At 44.4% G+C, this 18963-nt stretch overlaps 1 protein-coding gene across 1 annotated transcript in view; it reads left to right on the forward strand.

Moving 5' to 3' along the window:
- The window catches only part of Dnah3 (dynein axonemal heavy chain 3), a 205173-nt gene that overhangs the window by 160010 nt on the left and 26200 nt on the right, over positions 1 to 18963 (forward strand). Inside the window, exons 49-52 of the mRNA XM_045143809.1 lie at positions 217 to 433; positions 3469 to 3651; positions 12159 to 12357; positions 16242 to 18383. Coding sequence (XP_044999744.1) covers positions 217 to 433; positions 3469 to 3651; positions 12159 to 12357; positions 16242 to 18383 — 2741 coding nt within the window. The remainder of the gene's footprint in view (positions 1 to 216; positions 434 to 3468; positions 3652 to 12158; positions 12358 to 16241; positions 18384 to 18963) is intronic.

Consider the following 18963-nt stretch of genomic DNA (forward strand, 5'->3'; position numbering starts at 1 on the left):
GTCCTGCATAAGCTCTGGTGACTCACAGAGGGATCCAGCTCCTTCCTGCAAAGTCCTCCCCTTTGCTGTTCTCTGATTGGCTCTGTGTACCTGTTAATTTAGATGGACTGCAGTCCGTGCACATGCCTTCTGGTGCTCTGGTGACTATAACTAAGGTTTTGCTAGATCTCCCTGTAGGAAGTTGGGTCCTGTTAACTGCCTTATTATCCTTGACAGGGTTGTCTCCATGTGCAAGTACTTCCAAGAGAGCGTGAAAACCTTGTCAGTTGATTATTACAACACGCTTCTCAGACGCAACTATGTAACCCCCACATCCTACCTCGAATTGATCCTAACCTTTAAGTCACTTCTAAATAGCAAGAGGCACGAGGTGGACATGATGAGGAACCGCTACTTGACAGGCTTACAGAAGCTGAACTTTGCATCTTCCCAAGTAAGCACTTCCCAAATAGAACAAGGCAAAGGCCCAGGCTACTGTGGATAGACTTACCTCACTCCTCATTTTAATCTTAGCTCTGTGTGATCCGATTAAGACTAAAATATCTCATTCATCGTAAATTTTTGCACTTATTTGTTTTCTTGCAACAAAACAGTATTTATCCTGATACTGGGTATTGGCACTTCCTTCAATTTTGTGCCTCACATGTGACATCTGAGTGGGGAATTGAGCAGACTAAGACAGGGCTTTATAAGGTCAGGTCTGAACTCAAATTTCAGCTTTGTACCCTACCAGCTGTAGATCCTTGAATATGTTACTTCAACTCTTGGTGCCTCAGTTTTCTCCTCTATAGCAAAGTGATGATGACAGGTTTTATCACAAAGGGCTGTTATGAAGAAGGAATGAACTGACACAAGTACAACCATTTGCAAAGTTCCTAGGGTCTGAGTTACTCATTGATGTGTGCTTGGAATCACTTGACCAGCTGTCTAAAATTAGAGTCATATTAACAGATGGATTTTCCAGGATTAGTCAAGAACTGAGGCAGTGGATTGAGTTAGAGTGGATTGACTTCTCTGTGACACTATGACAAAGGGAAGGGGGAGAGCATCAGAGGTAGACACCACTGCTCTGCTCTGGGATGCTGGGTCTACACCTTGACTTTTACAGAGACGGTGAAAGCTAGAGTCTCCCTAGACAAAGATGAGAAAGCCATGCTGTTTAAGGAACAGAGAAATACAAGAGTCTACACTAGAAAGGGAAATGGCAGCACCAGCTAGCATCTGTTCAGCCTTTACTCTGTGCCTGGTACCACGTGTTAGGAAAGCACATCATCATCTTCTGTTAAACACAAGGAAACAGTGAGACAGAGAAGTCAGATGACTTGCCCATGGTCACACAGCCCAGTGAGTGGTCATATAGACCAACACTCAGACTTGCTTGAGTACCAGGCCTGTATTCCTAACCAGGTTAACATACCAGGTTCCAGCTCCCACGCAGGCTCAAGGTGGGTAGTGGGTGCAAGGACATGAGAAAACATTTCTGAGTACTTGAAATCTGATATTGTAGGGCTTGGGAGATAGTTCAGTAGTAATGTGACTGCCTTGCAAGCATGAGGACTTGAGTTCAATCCTCAGTACCCATGTAAGTGCTGGACATGGTGCTCTGCACCTGTAATTCCAGTGCTGAGGAGATAGAGACAGGCGGATCCCTAGAACTTGCTGGCCAGCTAGTCTAGTCTAAATGACGAGTACCTTGCCAATCAGTGGCAGATCATGTCTCAAAAAGAGGTGGAAGATATAGCTAAAGTTGTCTTCTGCCCTCCCACAGGCATATATACACAAATACACGCATACACACGTGCACATATACCATACACACATATAAATGCAAAAAAGAAAGAAAAACATGTGTGTGTGTGTGTGTGTGTGTGTGTGTGTGTGTGTGTGTACGCACACATGCACGCACACACACACTGCCTAAGAAGGTAGAATAAGTACTAGTGGGTGAACTGGGTGAACAGTAGTGGGTCAGAACTGTAGAGATGGCTTAGTAGTTAAGGCACTTGCCTGCAAAGTCAAAGGACCCAGGCAGGTTTCATTCCCCAGGACCCACATAAACCAGATGCACAAGGTGGTGCATGTGTCTGGAGTTCATTGGCAACAGCTGGAGTCCATGGTGTGTTTGCTTTCCTTCTCCCTCTCACACATACACTTTGCATCTCAAATAAATAAATTTATTTTTTAAAAGTAGTGGGTTAGGTTCTACCTCTTTATCAGAAAAGTTTCACGACTTTAGTTTACTGAAAAATGATAATCTCCTGAGAGCTACTGAGGCCTCTATCACTAAAGTTGTTGAAACACAGATCAGACCCTGGCAGGAAGGTTTCAGAGGGCACTGGATTGTTGGTCTCAGTTTGGTCAGACTGCTATAAAAAGATATCATATACTAGGTGACCTAGAAACAACAAGCCTTTGTTTTTCACAGTTCTAGACATCAGGAAGGCTAAACTCAAGGCAATGGTGAATCCCTTGCTTGGCTGGAACCTCTTCCTACTTTGCAGATAGTAATTTCTCACTGGGTGAAGACATCATAGAAAGAATAGATCTCTGTCTTCTACTTTTCATGAGGACATTTATCCCATCATGAGAGCTTCACTCTCATGACCTCATGTCACACTAATGACCTCTGAAAACCCCCACTTCTAAATAGCATTATTTCTGGGTTAAGACTCAATATATGAATTTGGGGGACATAAGCTTTCACTCCACAGCACTGGAATAAAAGCCTTGAAAGCTTCTTTTAGCTGGATGTGGTAGCATACACCTCTAATCCTGGCACTCTAGAAGGCTGGGGCAGGGGACTGAGAGTTTGAGAGCCTGAGCCACACCATGAGTTGAAGCCCAGCATGGGTTATATGTCAAGACCTTGTTTCAAATTCAAAATTACCTTAATTTTTTTTCTGACTTGGTATCTCTTTCACTGTCTCCAATGCTAGAAAAGAGGAAAGAATCTATACTGATAAAAATGGTTAGCTTGGGCTGGAGAAATGGCTCAGCAGTTAAGGTGTTTGCCTGCAAAGCTTAATGACTCGGGTCCAATTTTCCAGTGCCCATGTAAAGCTGGGTGCACTAAGTGGCATGTGCATCTGGCATTCGTTTGCAATGGCTGGATGCCCTGATGTGCCCATATTTTCTCCATTCCTCTCTCTCTCTCTCTCCCTCTCCCTCTCTCTGTGTCTCCCCTCTTGCAAATAAATAAAACTATTTTGAAATAATGGTTAGCTTGCCATTGCTTGGCAGATGTTCATGCTTTGCACAGTACTTAACAACTGCTACACATGTTATGAACTCAGTGCCTAAGTGACTAGAGATAGATAGATCAGCTAATAACTGCATCCCAGAGTCACATCAAATCAGCAGTCCATTCTTTCTACATATGCCATATGTTGGTGAATCAGTTCAACTCTTGCCACCTTTGCCATTTTCAGCATTGACGCTGGGTCCCTCTTATTCCTTTCTCCTTGCTAGGTGGCTGTCATGCAAAAAGAACTGACTGCCCTTCAGCCCCAACTCATCCAAACCTCTGAGGAGACAGCCAAGATGATGGTGAAAATTGAAGAAGAGACAAAAGAAGCCGATGCTAAGAAGCTTCTGGTGCAGGCAGATGAAAAGGAAGCCAATATTGCCGCAGCTGTTTCTCAAGCCATCAAGGTATAGCCAGCTGAAGGGAGCCATCCCTGCAGAATGTGTGTGGTCACACCCACCCTGTAGATGAGGCAAGTGAGCTCAATGAATGTCCCAATATCACATAGCTAAAGAGTGATGGGGCAAGCAACTTAGCACTCACTCTCTCCAAGAGAAGCATTGTTTTGGTTTTTTTTTTTTCTAAACATTCTTTATCCTACTTAGAGTTAAGGCCAGAACTCAGCCTGATCTGATCTCATCTGTTAGCTTGCCTCTCATCTATTCTATTCTGGCCATGCAAACCTCTTGGCTATTCCCTTAAAAAAATTCAAGCCACACAATTACCCCAGGGCCTTTGCACCAGCTATTTCCTTTGCCCAGAATGTTCTTCTTCTAGATATCCATGTGCCTGTCTTCTTTACTTCTGTCACATGCTTGCTCAATTGTGCCTGGAAACATGGTAAGTGTGGAACAAATACCAGTTGAACAACAGGATATTGAATCTAGAGGACTGCATTTGAAAATAGTTCTAAGAATTGGCCTACATTCAGATAGTAGAATCTAATTCATACTGATGTGATACTGCATGTTTCTTGGAACATGTGGCTCCATTTCACCATTCTAGCCATCCTAAGACAAAGTGTCTGAGAGTTGATTGGCACTGGAGTCAATAGTGAAATGGCCTTCCAGAGTTGCATAGCTCATTAGCAAGACTGTACCCTAAGGTGCAAGTCGCTTAGGTTAAAGCATTTGTCCCCATTCCCTTACTTGGGAGTTAGGGAATTACTCCTGCCATTCTTCAGACATAGGCTTGAGCAAGAAGTAGCTGGTGTCTGGCTTCTATTCTAAATAGGTCATGGGACATTTTGTGGTAATGTACTGGCCTTTCAATTGGCATTTCTCCAATGAGTCTAGAGGACTGGCCACTAGTTGACTTTTTAGAAGGTCTGATCCCTCCCTGTTCTCAGAATTCACACTCATGGACCTAGTGGCTTAGGCAGAGGACACATGGAAAACATAAAAGATAGTGACTTCTAAGTGCCAAGGACCATATCCTAGTGGGTGACTTGCCATTCTATGAAAGAATGATAATGCCACAGCTACTTCTCATATTTATCAATTGTTACTGAACTGGTAAGCACTGACACACTTTTACTCAATGGGAAGATACGGTGAAAAAGATAGACAAGATCCTTCTCCTTGTGGAGATTATACTCTCCTACACTGTGCTCATATCACACAAACCATCCTGATAGCCCTATACTATACATAGCATGGACCCTAGCTGAGAAATGAGGAAGTCATGAGACAAAATTCTTCCAGTTAGCACAGCTACCTAAGGGCATAATTAGTATTCCAATGCAGGGCTTTTGATCCTCGAAGTCCTGGATTTGACTATCATTCCAGACATTGCAAACTGTCAGGTCGGACGACTTATATACTGTGATGTGTATAATATTTTGTTGCTCTGTTTTTGAGGCCGTCTTGTTATATAGCCCAGGCTGCCTTTAAACTCACAGTCTTCATTCATGCATGATCATCCCGAGTTGTGGGATAACAAGCATGTGCCACTGTAGCCAGTAAGATTTTATTTTAAATCGGAAATGTTTAGTGTGGGGATTTGGAAGAATACTCAGTGGACAAAGTACTTGCCTCTCACACTTGAGCACTCGAGTTTAATCCCCAGGCCCCATGTGGAAAGCGAGAAGCCATGGCAGGCTTCTGTAATCTCAACATGCTGAGAGCAAGATGGAAAATAGAGACAGAAGAGTTTCTTGGAAAGAATGTGGTGAACACAGCAAAAAACAATAGCAGAGAGAGGGAGAGACAAGAAATGGATGACAGATAGATAGATAGATGATAGCTAGATATGCAAACCCTTTCTTGAATAAAGCAAATGAAGTAGAAATGCAAGGGCCAACCATAAATTGTCCTCTGACCTCCACATGTGCGCCATGGCACATGTACATGCACACTCATACATGTGAACACACATGTAAAAAGAAATAGTTCATATTGTACAATCAGCTGATATCATGTAAGAATTCTAAATCTTTGGCTTTTTCTTTAAAAAAAATAGGCATTCTGGAAATATTGGCTCTGCGCCCCTGGGTTGAGCCCATGCACAGTGTGAAGAAGGTGCTGCCCTTTTGCGTTCCAGCTCACTCGAGCCCCGGCCAGCCTGCTTCCCACGCTCATCTCCCCGGCCTGGTCCCTGAACACTTGGGACTTTGCCATGCTCTCACGTTTCTGTAGAGCCAGGCGGTCCAGGTTCAGTGTTTGCTCTCTTCCTTCATTACCTTGTTTCTGTGGTGACAACATGGGGCACCACGAAAAAAAAGCATGTAAAGATTATAGCACATGTCACAGCTTCATGCCCATGTTAATTGTTCTCAAAGCCATGTTCTTTGCCTTCGACCGAGTGTGAGGAAGGAGCGCTTTCTCGTCATGTGTGGGGACCAGCAGGAAGGGGGGGTGTCATAGCCAGTATCTGCTCGGGAGTGTCAGGGGAAACAGCAAGCTGTCTAGAGTAGGAGGAGGGGAGGCGGAGGAGAGCAATGATACACAGTTTATGAGGTGATGACCCGGGACTCCCTGCCACACCCTGGACAAGAAACTGCCACCTCAGGTTTCTGTGGGAAGGGTGAGACTTGACATTGTGCCATTCCAGCCTCAGTCCTGGCAGCAGTGTCCCAGAGGTGAGTCAGGAGGTAGAAGAAACCACCCAGAGAGCAGAAGAAACCTGGCTTTGTTCCACAGTTTCCTTAAGGGTTTTGTGTGAACAGAAGCCATCCCCTTCCTGGAGCTTCTAGGGCTGTGATCCTTCTTCAGGTGAGGACTACTGTTTGTTTCTCCACTAGGGGTTCTCAAACCCCTTAGATAAGACATAGCATGGAATAGTGCACAAGACTGGGCCTAATGCACACTAAGGGCTCAACAGTACAAGTGGAATTTGTACTGGGAAGGCTTGGAAGCTGGAAAGGACAGAGATGGGGTCTAAGCAGAATAATTTGTTAAACTGGTCAGTTCTTGCCAGAGTGGTGGCTCATGTTTATAGCCCCAACACTCAAAAGGGAGACAGAGGCAAGAGGATCATGGGTTTAAGGCCAGCCTGCAAACACAAACAAACAAATAAAGCTGCCCAGTTCTTCTCCAACTAATGAATCACTTCTCTCTTACACACAGTGAGAATAATCTCCCTGAATTACATCAGCTCTGATTACATTTCATCAGCATACCCTGGGCTCGACAGCCCCTGACACTTCTTGCATTGATAATGCTTGGGATCAGTTTTAATTATCTAAATGCATATCATAGCACATATGAAATTATTTTTAATAATTCAATTTTAATACATTTTCAAGTTTCAACTTTATGCATCTGGCTTACACGGTTACCGGGGAATTGAATCTGGGTCCTTAGGCTTCATAGCAGGTTCTTTAACCACTAAACCATCTCTCCAGCCAAGTTTTAACTTCAATTAGAAGTTCTCTTTCCATTTCTGTCCACACACCTGGATAAAATTCCATGTTGCTGTAATTATAATGTAATTGTGATTGCTCAGCATACTTTGTTTCTCTTAGCATCTTACCATGAGAGTTTTCTCTAAATGCCTTTTTGGAGGAGAAACATCACATGTCAAGTGAGCACTCCTCTTCTGGGCGTTGCAAGTTTATTCCCTCTTGCTCTTTGATTTCAACATTTCAATAGTGTAAAGTGGAGTTTCTCAATAGAGCCGTGTGTCAGTTTAGAGTTTTAAGAATGCAGAAGCCCAAACCCCACCCAAACTGAGTGAATCAGAATCTCCAGGCATAGGGCCTGACCACAAGCGTGTTCTGAATGCTTCTTGGTGACTCTGATGCTGAAACAGTGTTGAGAATCACTGTTACAGACAGTGTCACCAGAAGAGGCCCTTTAGAGTCACTTGGCAAACCCACTTGCAGCAAGACTGAGCTGGAAGTCCAATAGAAAAGGGAGCAGAGGTGCCAGGCTAGATGGAGGCATGAAGTATGTCTGGGTCACCAGTTCTTCAGCATATTATAAGATAGTGACATGGAATATTGATATGAAGCCTTGGACACCTTGGGATTGTCAGAATCTACTATGTCCAAAGCTATATTTATACCAATACATCATTGGTTACTTCTGACCCCCAAACCTTTGGTAGAATTCTCAAAACAGCAGGGAGGGACAGAGTGGCTAAAAGCACTTAGTTTGCAAGAATGAGGACTTGAGTTTGATCCCCAAAACTCATGTAAAAACAAATGTTGGGTATGGCTGTGCGTGATGGAAACCCCAGCAGTAGGGGACAAAGCAGAGATAGGAAGATTGCTTGGACCCACTGGTCAGCCAATGTAATCAAAAAAATGACACGATCCAGGCATGATGGTGCCTGCCTTTAATCCCAGCACTTGGGAGGCCAAGGTAGTAGGATCACTGTGAGTTTGGGGCCATCCTGAGACTACATAGTGAATTCCATGTCATCCTGGGCTAGAGCAAGACCCTGCCTCAAAACAACAACAACAAAAAGACACAAGGTCCAGGTTTGTGACAGGCAGAAGAGTGGTGTAGAGGAGGACAACCAATATCCTTCTCTGCCCTCAGCATGGTTATGCACATCTGCACATACATGTGCATATACCACACGTACATACACACCATACATACTACAGAGAGAGAGGAGGGAGAGGAGAGAGATGGGGGTAGGGAGAAACAGCAGGGAGAATCCTGGGTTCTGCCTTACACTCTGCTACAGGTGCTGAAGGTGAAAAATGAACAAGGTCACTGAGCCATCATTGCCATGTGAAACATGACATTTTATTTTAATGGGGACACTGATATGTATTGGGAGCTATGAATCAAACCTCGGCCATGTTAACAGAAACCACCATATAGCAAGTTAAGTTTCTATTTCCTCACCTAACATTCAACTACCAGGGGATCATATGCTTGGCTGAATACTCTCCCATACTGTCGGTAGCTGATGAAGAAACAAAGGCATTGCAACCCACTGCTGAATAGCGGGCCTCCCCGTCTTTTGTATAAATGAAGGGAGGAGATGTCGGGAGCCATAGAGCAAAAGCCTCTCCATTTTGCCCCGGCCAGCGGGGAGTCGAACAAAGAAGCGAGGTGAAAATTAACCTGAATAAGACAAGGCAAACAGACACAAGAAGGAGACCATGCTAGATGTTTGTCATGGCCTCGAGCATTTATTCTTACATGTAGGTTTATATAGGGTTGTAGGGGGAAGGGGACGTGGTCAGGGCAAGGAGTTGTAGGGGGAAGAGGACGTGGCCAGGGCAAGAAGTTGTCAGGAAACCTAGAGGGGATATATTTAGGTGTTCATCTAATCTTGCCTCACTGGCTTAACATCCTGACTGCACCAGGCTTCACATCCTGACCATAAACTGGTCTTTTACAAAATATAAGATTCTGTAAGTATTCTGCTGACCGGTTCCAGAAGAACCTAACAGAAAGCTGGATGGACCAGCTTTCTGAGTAATGAGTCAGTTTATGAGCAGGCCCAGGCAAAATGAAGAGGCTTTTGCTCTATGGCTCCCGACAGATATGCAGGGGGTGAAATTTAAATATGATGGAGCTAAATAAAACATTGTATGTTTCTAGGGAAAACATAAACCCTAAAGTAACCCATGATGTACACAGACATATATGTATATGTGTGCATGAACATGCACACTCATATATCAGGAGGTGAAACAAACTTTGTTTGCCTGTCACTGTAAGTCTGTGAGTTAGAAAGTTCATAATATGTGCTCCTCATCTGACAGTTGGCCTCTCAGCCAGATGGACTTGGTTCATTCTGTCATCCCAGCGCTTGGGAGACAGAGGCAAGAAGATTATGAGTTCAAAGCCAACCTAGGCTACATAGGCTGCTTGAGGACAGCCTGAGATAAATGACAAGCCCATGTTACAAACAACTTGACAATTTTTTGTAAAGTTTCATTTCAACTTTGACTGTATGCTTACTCAGTCAAAAATTAGTAACAGGATTCACCAAGTGGGGAGGTGGCAGCCTGATTCTGTTTCTTACCAATTGTGTGACCTTGGCTAACTAATTTATATATTGGGGCTTTTTTTTTTCTTAATGAAATTTGAATTGCTAACTAATCCAAAAGAGCTCTTAAGGTTCTAAAATCTATCATGGTAAGCTTTCCATTTAAAAAAATTGAGATATAATCCCAATATCTTTTAATACCCTTTTAAATTGTGAAATCCGGTGGTTTTCAGTACATCCACAGAGTTGTGCAACCACCACCACTACCTTATTCTAGGACATCTTCATCACCCCCAAAATAAATCTATTCCTATTGACAGTCACTCCCAATTCCTCCTATCTCCAACCCCAGGCAATCACTAACCTACTTTCTGCCTCTATGGATTTGCTCACTGTGTGCATTTCATGTAAGTGGAACCTTGTACTGATGGCCTTCTGTGTCAGGCTCCCTTCACTTAATGTATTTATAAGATTCATATGTACTATAGCATGCACTGATACCTCATTTTATTTAATGAGGGGGTGGTATTTTATTATATTGATTTTGTATTTAACAAATAATAAAACCCCTGTGAGGCAGCTCATGTCTATAATCCTTTTTAGCGCTTGGGAAGTAGTTGCAGTAGGGTCAGGAGTTCAAGGCCAGCCTGGACTATATGAAACTCTGTCAAAAAAGAGCTAAGTAAATAAATAATGAATAATGACTAAAATATGGACCTATCTCATTTTCCCAGAGTTCAACACTATTTCCCACTCTAACACAAGGCTAATCCCTATCCCCATTCCCATATTTGCCTTGCCCCAAAGTCTACCCTGCCATCAAGCTTCTCTCTAGTTCTGACTCTTCCCCAGCCCATTTCTGAGAATGTATAATACATGCCAGACTCTTACCCATCCTTGAACTTTTCCTGGCCTTAAGTCCTTAGCCTTATTTCCTAGCAAAGGCCTTATTTCTTCTTTCAGCTCACCCTCACCTTTCCCCCTTCTGTCATGCAATCCCTATGCCTCATCCTCTACTCATCTCTCAATTTGCCCATATCACTGGACAGGAATCCAGATTTTGTGTGCTTCTCAGCTATTTTCTAAAAGCTAATGCTTCCCCAAGGCTTTGTGTTTGCTCGATACTTGTCTCCTCTTGAGGAAGCCACTGTGGCTCTGCTTGTCACAGAGCTCTGTGGGAGGAGGAGGGCACAAGTACCCTGGGAACCACTGTCCTGCTACTGTTGGGGTGGTGGGCTCTCCAGGGCACCAGGATGGTGCAGCAAGGTGAGGTGGAGGGTTCCAGTGTAGAAAGGTCTGCTGATGTTCCCCAGCTCACCCTGGGATGCACAACTGTGTGGCTGTGGTGTGGTTTGGGGTGCCTATTTCCCCCACTGCCTCTCACAGCTTCAGAGCTAGAACTCTCGTCCTTACTAGCCATTACCTTGAGCCTGCCAGGAACCCACTTTGGCCTCAGATTCGGAAATGGATCCAAAGATTTTCACTCTTGCTTGCCATTCATGATCACACATGGTGGTGGCTACAAAGTACTCAGTGAACAGCATGTTGTAAACCACGGGCTTGAGTCCACCATCTTGAAGGTTGTGTTAGCGATGCAGTCTCAACAGAGCTCTCAGTGACCCCAAAAGGTCTGGCACATGTTCCCTTTGCCATCCGAGGTCCCTGGCCTAGACCAAATCTCCCAACTAGGTCTCATAGGCCGGAGTAGCTTATGTACCTGAGACAGCATTTAAAATGGAATAGCGCCCTCCTCAAAAACACTAATGCTTAATATTTTTCAGAGACAGAATTTTAGGTTTTGCTTACTTTGAAGATAAAAATAAGAGGAATGCAGATCAGACATACAGAATTCAATTCTAGCTAAAAAAAAAAAAAAAGTGGTCATTAACATGCTTGCTGCAGATGTTGCTCAGTGGTAATGTGCTTGCCTATCATGTGCTAGGCCTTAGATTTGATCCTCAGCACCATAAAAAAATTTAACTTAATAACAAAATCAACAAACATTGTAGATATATTCAATTTGAATATTTAGGAAGTGCCCTTTTTCTCTTTTTAAAAAGAAACTTAATTTTTTTTAGGAGTTATTTAGCAAGACCAAAATAGACCAAGTCAAATAGGAAGAATTAATTCCAGAATTCTGCACAGAAAGGTAACCATGGTCTACCACAATTTGTTATACATTTCAAAGTAACTGGAAAAGTTCAAATTCTCCCAAGACATAGAAACACATAAATGTCTGTAGGGATAGAATTTATGGTTCGAGCAATAACTAATATTTGAAGGTCACAAGCAAGTTGAGTGCTTAACTGTCCAGGACTTCAAAACTGTGACCTCCCCAAAAGAGGACTGGTACATGTTCCCTCAAGTACAGAGCTCCCAGGAGAGAGGCTGATCTTGAAGGGTACCTGGGCATGAAGTGCCTCTCCCCACTTCCTCTGATCCTCCTAGGAGCAGGGCTCTGTGGAGTGTCATGCTGTGTACCAAGTACTGGCCATTCATCCTGTCCTTTGCTCCACAGAATGAATGTGAGGGGGACCTGGCTGAGGCCATGCCAGCGCTTGAGGCTGCTCTCGCTGCCCTGGATACTCTGAACCCAACCGATATCTCCCTGGTGAAGTCGATGCAGAATCCACCAGGCCCCGTCAAGCTGGTCATGGAGAGCATCTGCGTCATGAAGGGCCTGAAGCCAGAAAGGAAGCCAGATCCCGGTGGCACGGGTAACTGCTCCCATCCCAGGCCACCCTCATCCAGATCTCTAGGCAGGAACCTTGAGTCTTGGGGGAACTTAGGAAGGTGCCAGCACATGTGTGTGTCCAATGATCTTGTGGATGTTTCCTGACAATCTCCTAGCTGCTTACTTGAGACAGTGCAGGAATCTGTAGGTGAAGTTGAACTTCACCAACGTCTCAGCTTAGAAACCATTGCAAAAATGAAGGCAAGGACCAAAGGCCTGGTGGAGCAAATACTGATGTGCATTTACAAGACATAGTCAGAAAGTGAGAAGATGAGAGACACGCTCACATGCAGGGGGAGAGAGAGAAAAGAAAGACACACAAGTGAAATGCCAGAAGACATGAGTGACCCAAGAAGAAATGAGGAAACAGAAAGACTGAGACTAAAGTGCTGACAGTGATAGAGAAACAGAGACAGAAACAGAGAGATATTCATGTGGTCAGAAAGACACAGGAAGAGTAAGTGGGGAGGAAAGAGGGGGACATAAAGAAGACAAACCCCATGAGGTTGGTGGGTTGGGATGGGGAAGGAGCAAAAGCTGCAAGTAGAAAATTAAGAGCCAGTAGCAAAGAAGTCAGAGACAGAAACTGGGGGTGCAGTCAGTCAGAGATAGAGACATACAGAGACTTAGAGATGGGGAAAAAGAAATAACAAAAGGATGAAGGAAAGAATTAGAAGGCCAGACATGGTGGGTCATGTTTATAATCCCAGCCTGGCAGAGGCCAGCCTGGGCTCCACTGTGACAATCTCAAAAGCAAGTGGGTGGGACTGGGTATAAGACCTTGCTTCAGAACTGAATGAGAACTCTCACAACTTCCCTACTGTTCTGGAAAGAGTCCAGTTGTCCTTTATTCCTTCTAAAATGTTAGGAATCCCTTGTCCCTCCCTTGAGATTCTCTGAGCTCAGCATTCCCTGTTGTCAGCTGGTTTGGGGCCAGTAGTAGCTTGAAGGTACAGGTGAGCAGGACTGGCCAAGCAGGTATGGGCTTTTTGTTTTTGTTTTTGTGTCTTGAGGTAGGATCTCACTATAGTCCAGGCTGACCTGGAATTCACTATGTAGTTTCAGGCAAGCCTTAAGCTCATGGTGATCCTTCTATCTCTGCCTCCCAAAAACTAGTATTAAAGGCATGGGCCACTACATCCACCATCAATGGACTTTTTTTTTTCTGGGTGTGGTGGCACAAACATTTATGAGAGAAAACTAGAAAGAGACATAGAAGAAAGAGAGAGAGAGAGTTGGCATGCCAGGGCCTCCAGCCACTGCAGTTGAACTCCAGATGCATGCACTATCTTGTGCACATGTGCGACCATGTGTGTCACTTTGTACATCTGGCTTATGTGGGACCTTGTAGCAGACAGCTTCAGGTTTGCTGAGATACACTTCCAGACCAGGCACAGTTATGAAGGGATTTACTGAAGCTTACAGATCCAGTGGAAGTTCCATAATGGCAGAAGAAACTGGCCTGCTTTCACAGGACCAAACACAGAGAGAGAGAAGCACAAGCCTAAAAGTCAAAAGCCACACAGCACAGCACACTTCAGGAACTCCAGCTAGACATACTTTGCATATCTTTAGATTGAAATCTCAAACCCACCACCACCCCTTAAGATCCACCCAGCTCAGTGATACCTCCTCCAGCCAGGTGGCTGCAAATGCAAACTACAAACTAATAAAACACTGAATATATTGGGGGCCATCTATTCAAACTACCAGAGACCTGAAGAGTGAACATGGGCCCTTGGGTTTTGCAGGCAAGTGCAACTGCTAAGCCATCTCTCCAGGCCATAAATAGACTTTTAAAGAGAGTCCTTTAGGGACGTTGCAGGGGCACAATAGGCTTGTCTGAGCAAGGATGAACTCATTGTAATCACATTGGGAGCGTAAAGAACATCGAAGCCCATACACCACTTCTGGAAATATTTATTTTACTGGTCTAGGGTGCAGTCAGAGTTCCAGTATAAAAATATTTCTGGGGAATTCTGAGGTGCAGGCAGGGTTGAGACCTGCTGAGACTCACAGAACATAGCCAAGTTGTGACTGTCACTTCTTACCATGGGTCACTGAGTATCAGCACAGAACCTACCCTCAAATTAAGAAGGAAGAAAACTGCACACATTATCCACCAAACCCATGGAATTTAGTATGTATGTATGGAACAAAGAGCTTGAGTTGGCTTTGGACACTGTTGCAGTCCGGTTTGCATTGCTGGTAGAAATCACCCAACCAAGAGCAGCTTCTGGGAAAAAGAGGTTTATTTGGCTTACAGGCTCGAGGGGAAGCTCCACGATGGCAGGGAGAAACGATGGCATGAACAGAGGGTGGACATCACCCCCTGGCCAACTTAAGGTGGAACACAGCAACAGGAGGGTGTGCCAAACACTGGCATGGGGAACCTGGCTATAAAGCCCATAAGCCCGCCCCCAACAATACACTCCCCCCAGGAGGCATTAATTCCCAAATCTCCATCAGCTGGGAACCTAGCATTCAGAACACCTAAGTTTATGGGGGACACCTGAATCAAACCACCACAGACACCTTGGATTTAAATGAAACAGATAATTTTCCAGAATGCAAACAAAGACCTCCATGATAAGTATTTGGCTACGTGTGCATTTTTCACTTAGGAATGGGATATATTACACTCTGTACAATGTCTCAAAGTACAACTTTTTCATGAGCCTAAGTTTGTCAAGTTGCTTAAGCCAAACAGGCTCTCAAATTTTTTCTAACATGGCAGCAAAAGGAGCAGTATTTTAGGATGGGATTGAAACTCACTTGATTAGTTATTAGCATGAAGGGTGCTGAGGAGAATAAGGGCCTGGCTTTGTTTCTAGGCAGGTCACAGGTAACCTCTTGTCTAGTTTCTAAGCCTGCATGCTGCTTCTTTAAGACCACTGCCCCACTCATTCACACTGTTCATTGCAGAAGGGACTGACTAGGTTTGATACAACCTGCCTGCTAGACTTGAAAAGAGTATTCCAAACACGTTCCCATGTGTGAAGCTTCTGTTGCACTCTCCATCTATGAAGGCAACACTCAGTCAGTTCATATTATTGATAACTGAGTGCTAAGCCATATACCAAGTTCTAGAAAACACAAGACATGCAGCTGTAGGAGGGAGACAAAAAAGAGTTAGTTGTGTGGCTCAGTAGTAAACCATGTGCCCAGGATGCACAAGGCCTTTGGTTCCATTCTCAAAAACCACAAAAGAAAAGGGAGAGGGAAATAATAGAAAGTAAAAATAAGTGACAAGGGGAAAAAAGCTGCTACTGGGAAATAGGAATGAAAATGCTGAAGAAGGAGAGAGGATTCCCTCCCCTATAGAAGTCTAGGGGAACTTCTCCATAGAGGTGGTTTTTAAAGTAAGGCCTAGCTAGGAAGGGTAGTACCTGCCAGTAATCCCAGCACTTGGGAAGCTGAAGCAAGATTACAAACTTGAGGCCAGCCTGGGCTATATATCAAGATTCTGTCTCAGAATAGGTAAGTAGGTGATAGAAATAGATAGACATATGGATGGATAGAATAGATAGATAGATAGATAGATAGATAGATAGATAGATAGATAGATAGATAGTATACAGACAGACAGACAGACACATGCCCAAAGTATGGAAGTATGGACTGGAAACTAGTTAGATGTCACTTACAGCACAGCCAAAGGGCTCTTGCTAAAGAACTTGGGATGGTGGAGGAGTTGAAGGAAAGCCCATCATGACTCAAAATATCAATGCAGAAATGAGGTAGTTGGGCTCTCATGGGCCTCCCAGACTATATTTTTACCCAAATCTAAATAGTAGTCATTGCAGAATTTTACATCTAAACCAAAATGTTGTAATGCAGCCCATCTCCATTGCTTGTACTAAACAGGTAAGATGATAGAAGATTACTGGGGAGTGTCAAGAAAGATCCTTGGAGATTTGAAATTCTTGGAGAGTCTCAAGACATATGACAAGGACAACATTCCTGCAGTTATCATGAAGCGGATCCGGGAAAGGTTCATTGATCACCCTGACTTTCAGCCGTCTGTCATTAAAAATGTGTCATCTGCCTGCGAGGGTCTGTGCAAGTGGGTGAGGGCCATGGAGGTATATGATCGCGTGGCCAAGGTGGTGGCTCCCAAACGGGAGCGGCTGAGGGAGGCTGAGGAGAAGCTAGATGCACAGATGCAGAAGTTGAATCAGAAGCGAGCAGAGCTGCAGCTAGTGGAAGACCGGCTGCAGGCTCTAAATGATGACTTCGAAGAGATGAACATCAAGAAAAACTCGTTAGAGGAAAACATTGAGTTATGTTCCCAAAAGTTGGTCAGAGCAGAGAAACTGATCAGTGGTCTTGGAGGCGAGAAAGACAGATGGACAGAAGCTGCCCGGCTGCTGGGGAACCGCTATGTTAACCTGACAGGGGATGTGCTGGTGTCCTCCGCCACTGTGGCTTACCTGGGTGCCTTCACAGTGGATTATCGGGCCCAGTGCCAACAGGAGTGGTTGGCCTGCTGTAAGGCAAAAGTCATTCCAGGCTCAAGTGACTTCAGTCTCAGCAACACATTAGGGGATCCCATAAAAATCCGTGCCTGGCAGATAGCCGGACTTCCTGTGGATTCCTTCTCCATTGACAATGGCATCATTGTGTCCAATTCTAGACGTTGGCCCTTAATGATTGACCCTCAGGGACAGGCCAATAAGTGGGTCAAAAACATGGAGAAAGCAAATAAACTCTCCATCATCAAGTTCTCTGACACCAATTATGTGAGGACATTGGAAAATGCCCTGCAGTTTGGCACCCCTGTCTTACTGGAAAACATTGGAGAAGAGCTCGATGCATTTATTGAACCCATCTTGCTCAAGGCAACATTCAAACAGCAAGGGGTTGAGTATATGAGGCTGGGTGAAAATATCATCGAATACTCTAGAGATTTTAAGTTCTATATCACCACGCGTCTGAGGAACCCACATTATCTTCCTGAAGTTGCTGTCAAAGTCTGTCTCCTCAACTTCATGATCACACCCTTAGGTCTCCAAGATCAACTCCTTGGCATTGTGGCTGCCAAGGAGAAACCGGAACTAGAAGAGAAAAAGAACAAGTTGATTATAGAAAGTGCAGAGAATAAGAAACAGCTAAAGGAAATTGAAGACAAGATCTTGGAAGTCCTCTCCCTGTCTGAGGGCAATATACTGGAAGATGAAACTGCCATCAAAGTTTTGTCCTCTTCAAAGATACTGTCTGAGGAAATCTCTGAGAAGCAGAAAATAGCTTCCATGACAGAAACAGAGATTGATGAGACCCGAATGGGCTACAAACCAGTAGCTGTGCATTCGGCCACCATTTTCTTCTGCATCTCTGACCTGGCCAACATCGAACCCATGTACCAGTACTCCCTGACGTGGTTCATCAACCTCTATGTGCATTCCTTGGCCCACAGCATGAAGAGCGATGAGCTGGATCTGCGCATTGAGTATATCATTGAACATTTCACCCTGTCCATCTACAACAATGTGTGCCGCTCACTGTTTGAGAAGGACAAACTTCTCTTTTCCCTTCTCCTGACCATCGGCATCATGAGAGAGAAAAACAGAATCAATGAGGAAGTTTGGTACTTCCTTCTAACTGGAGGCATTGCCCTAGATAACCCCTTCCCCAACCCAGCTCCTGAATGGTTGTCTGAGAAGTCATGGTGTGAGATTGTTCGAGCATCCTCATTACCCAAACTAGAAGGCCTGATGGAACATTTTGAACAAAATTCTGAAAGCTGGAAGCCAATCTATGACTCAGCCTGGCCCCATGAAGAGACATTCCCTGCTTCTTGGAGGTTCCTTCAAGGACTAGAGAGGATGGTGATCCTCCGATGTTTACGTCCTGACAAGATGATCCTAGCCTTTCAGGATTTTATTGCTGAAAATATGGGAAAGGTGTTCGTTGAAGCCCCCACCTTTGATCTCCAGGGATCCTACAATGATTCCAATTGTTGTGCACCATTAATTTTTGTGTTATCTCCAGGAGCAGATCCAATGGCAGGTAAGGACAGAATGTTAGATGATGAACACCAGAAGCCCAGAAAGTATGGTGGCTCATAGCAGAGTTCTCAAACTCAGCTGGTTTTGAGTTGAAGGTCAGCCAGCTTTAGTCCATCTTTCCTTTCCTTTCCTTTCCTCTCCTCTCCACTCTTCCCCTCCCCCTCCCTCCGTTCCCTTCCCCTCTTCCCTTCCCCTCCCTTTTCTTCCCTCCCATCCATCCACTCATCTTAATATCTATCCCAGGGTGGCCTTTAACACACAATTATCCTGCTTCCACCTCCCAAGTCCTGGGATGACAGGCACCACCATGCTGGCTCAAAACAAGCCATTGACTGTCTGAGTAGGATTGAGGCAATGGAAGACTTCATTTCCTTCCTAAAGCAGGAAGCTGCTACTCAGCACCTGGGTGCCATCTGGAAATATGAACCCAGAACCACAAGTGCATCCAATTTTTGAAGAGAAACTAGAAGTGCAGAAATTATCCATTTTTAAATCTAAACTCATTACAAAACTTCCTGAAAATGTGAATAAGGGCAAAGCCCAAGGTTAGCGTAAGCAGACTCCCGCTAGTTTATCTGCTT

The sequence above is a fragment of the Jaculus jaculus genome, chromosome 2 (assembly GCF_020740685.1).
Source record: "Jaculus jaculus isolate mJacJac1 chromosome 2, mJacJac1.mat.Y.cur, whole genome shotgun sequence".
Classification (NCBI taxonomy): domain Eukaryota; kingdom Metazoa; phylum Chordata; class Mammalia; order Rodentia; family Dipodidae; genus Jaculus; species Jaculus jaculus.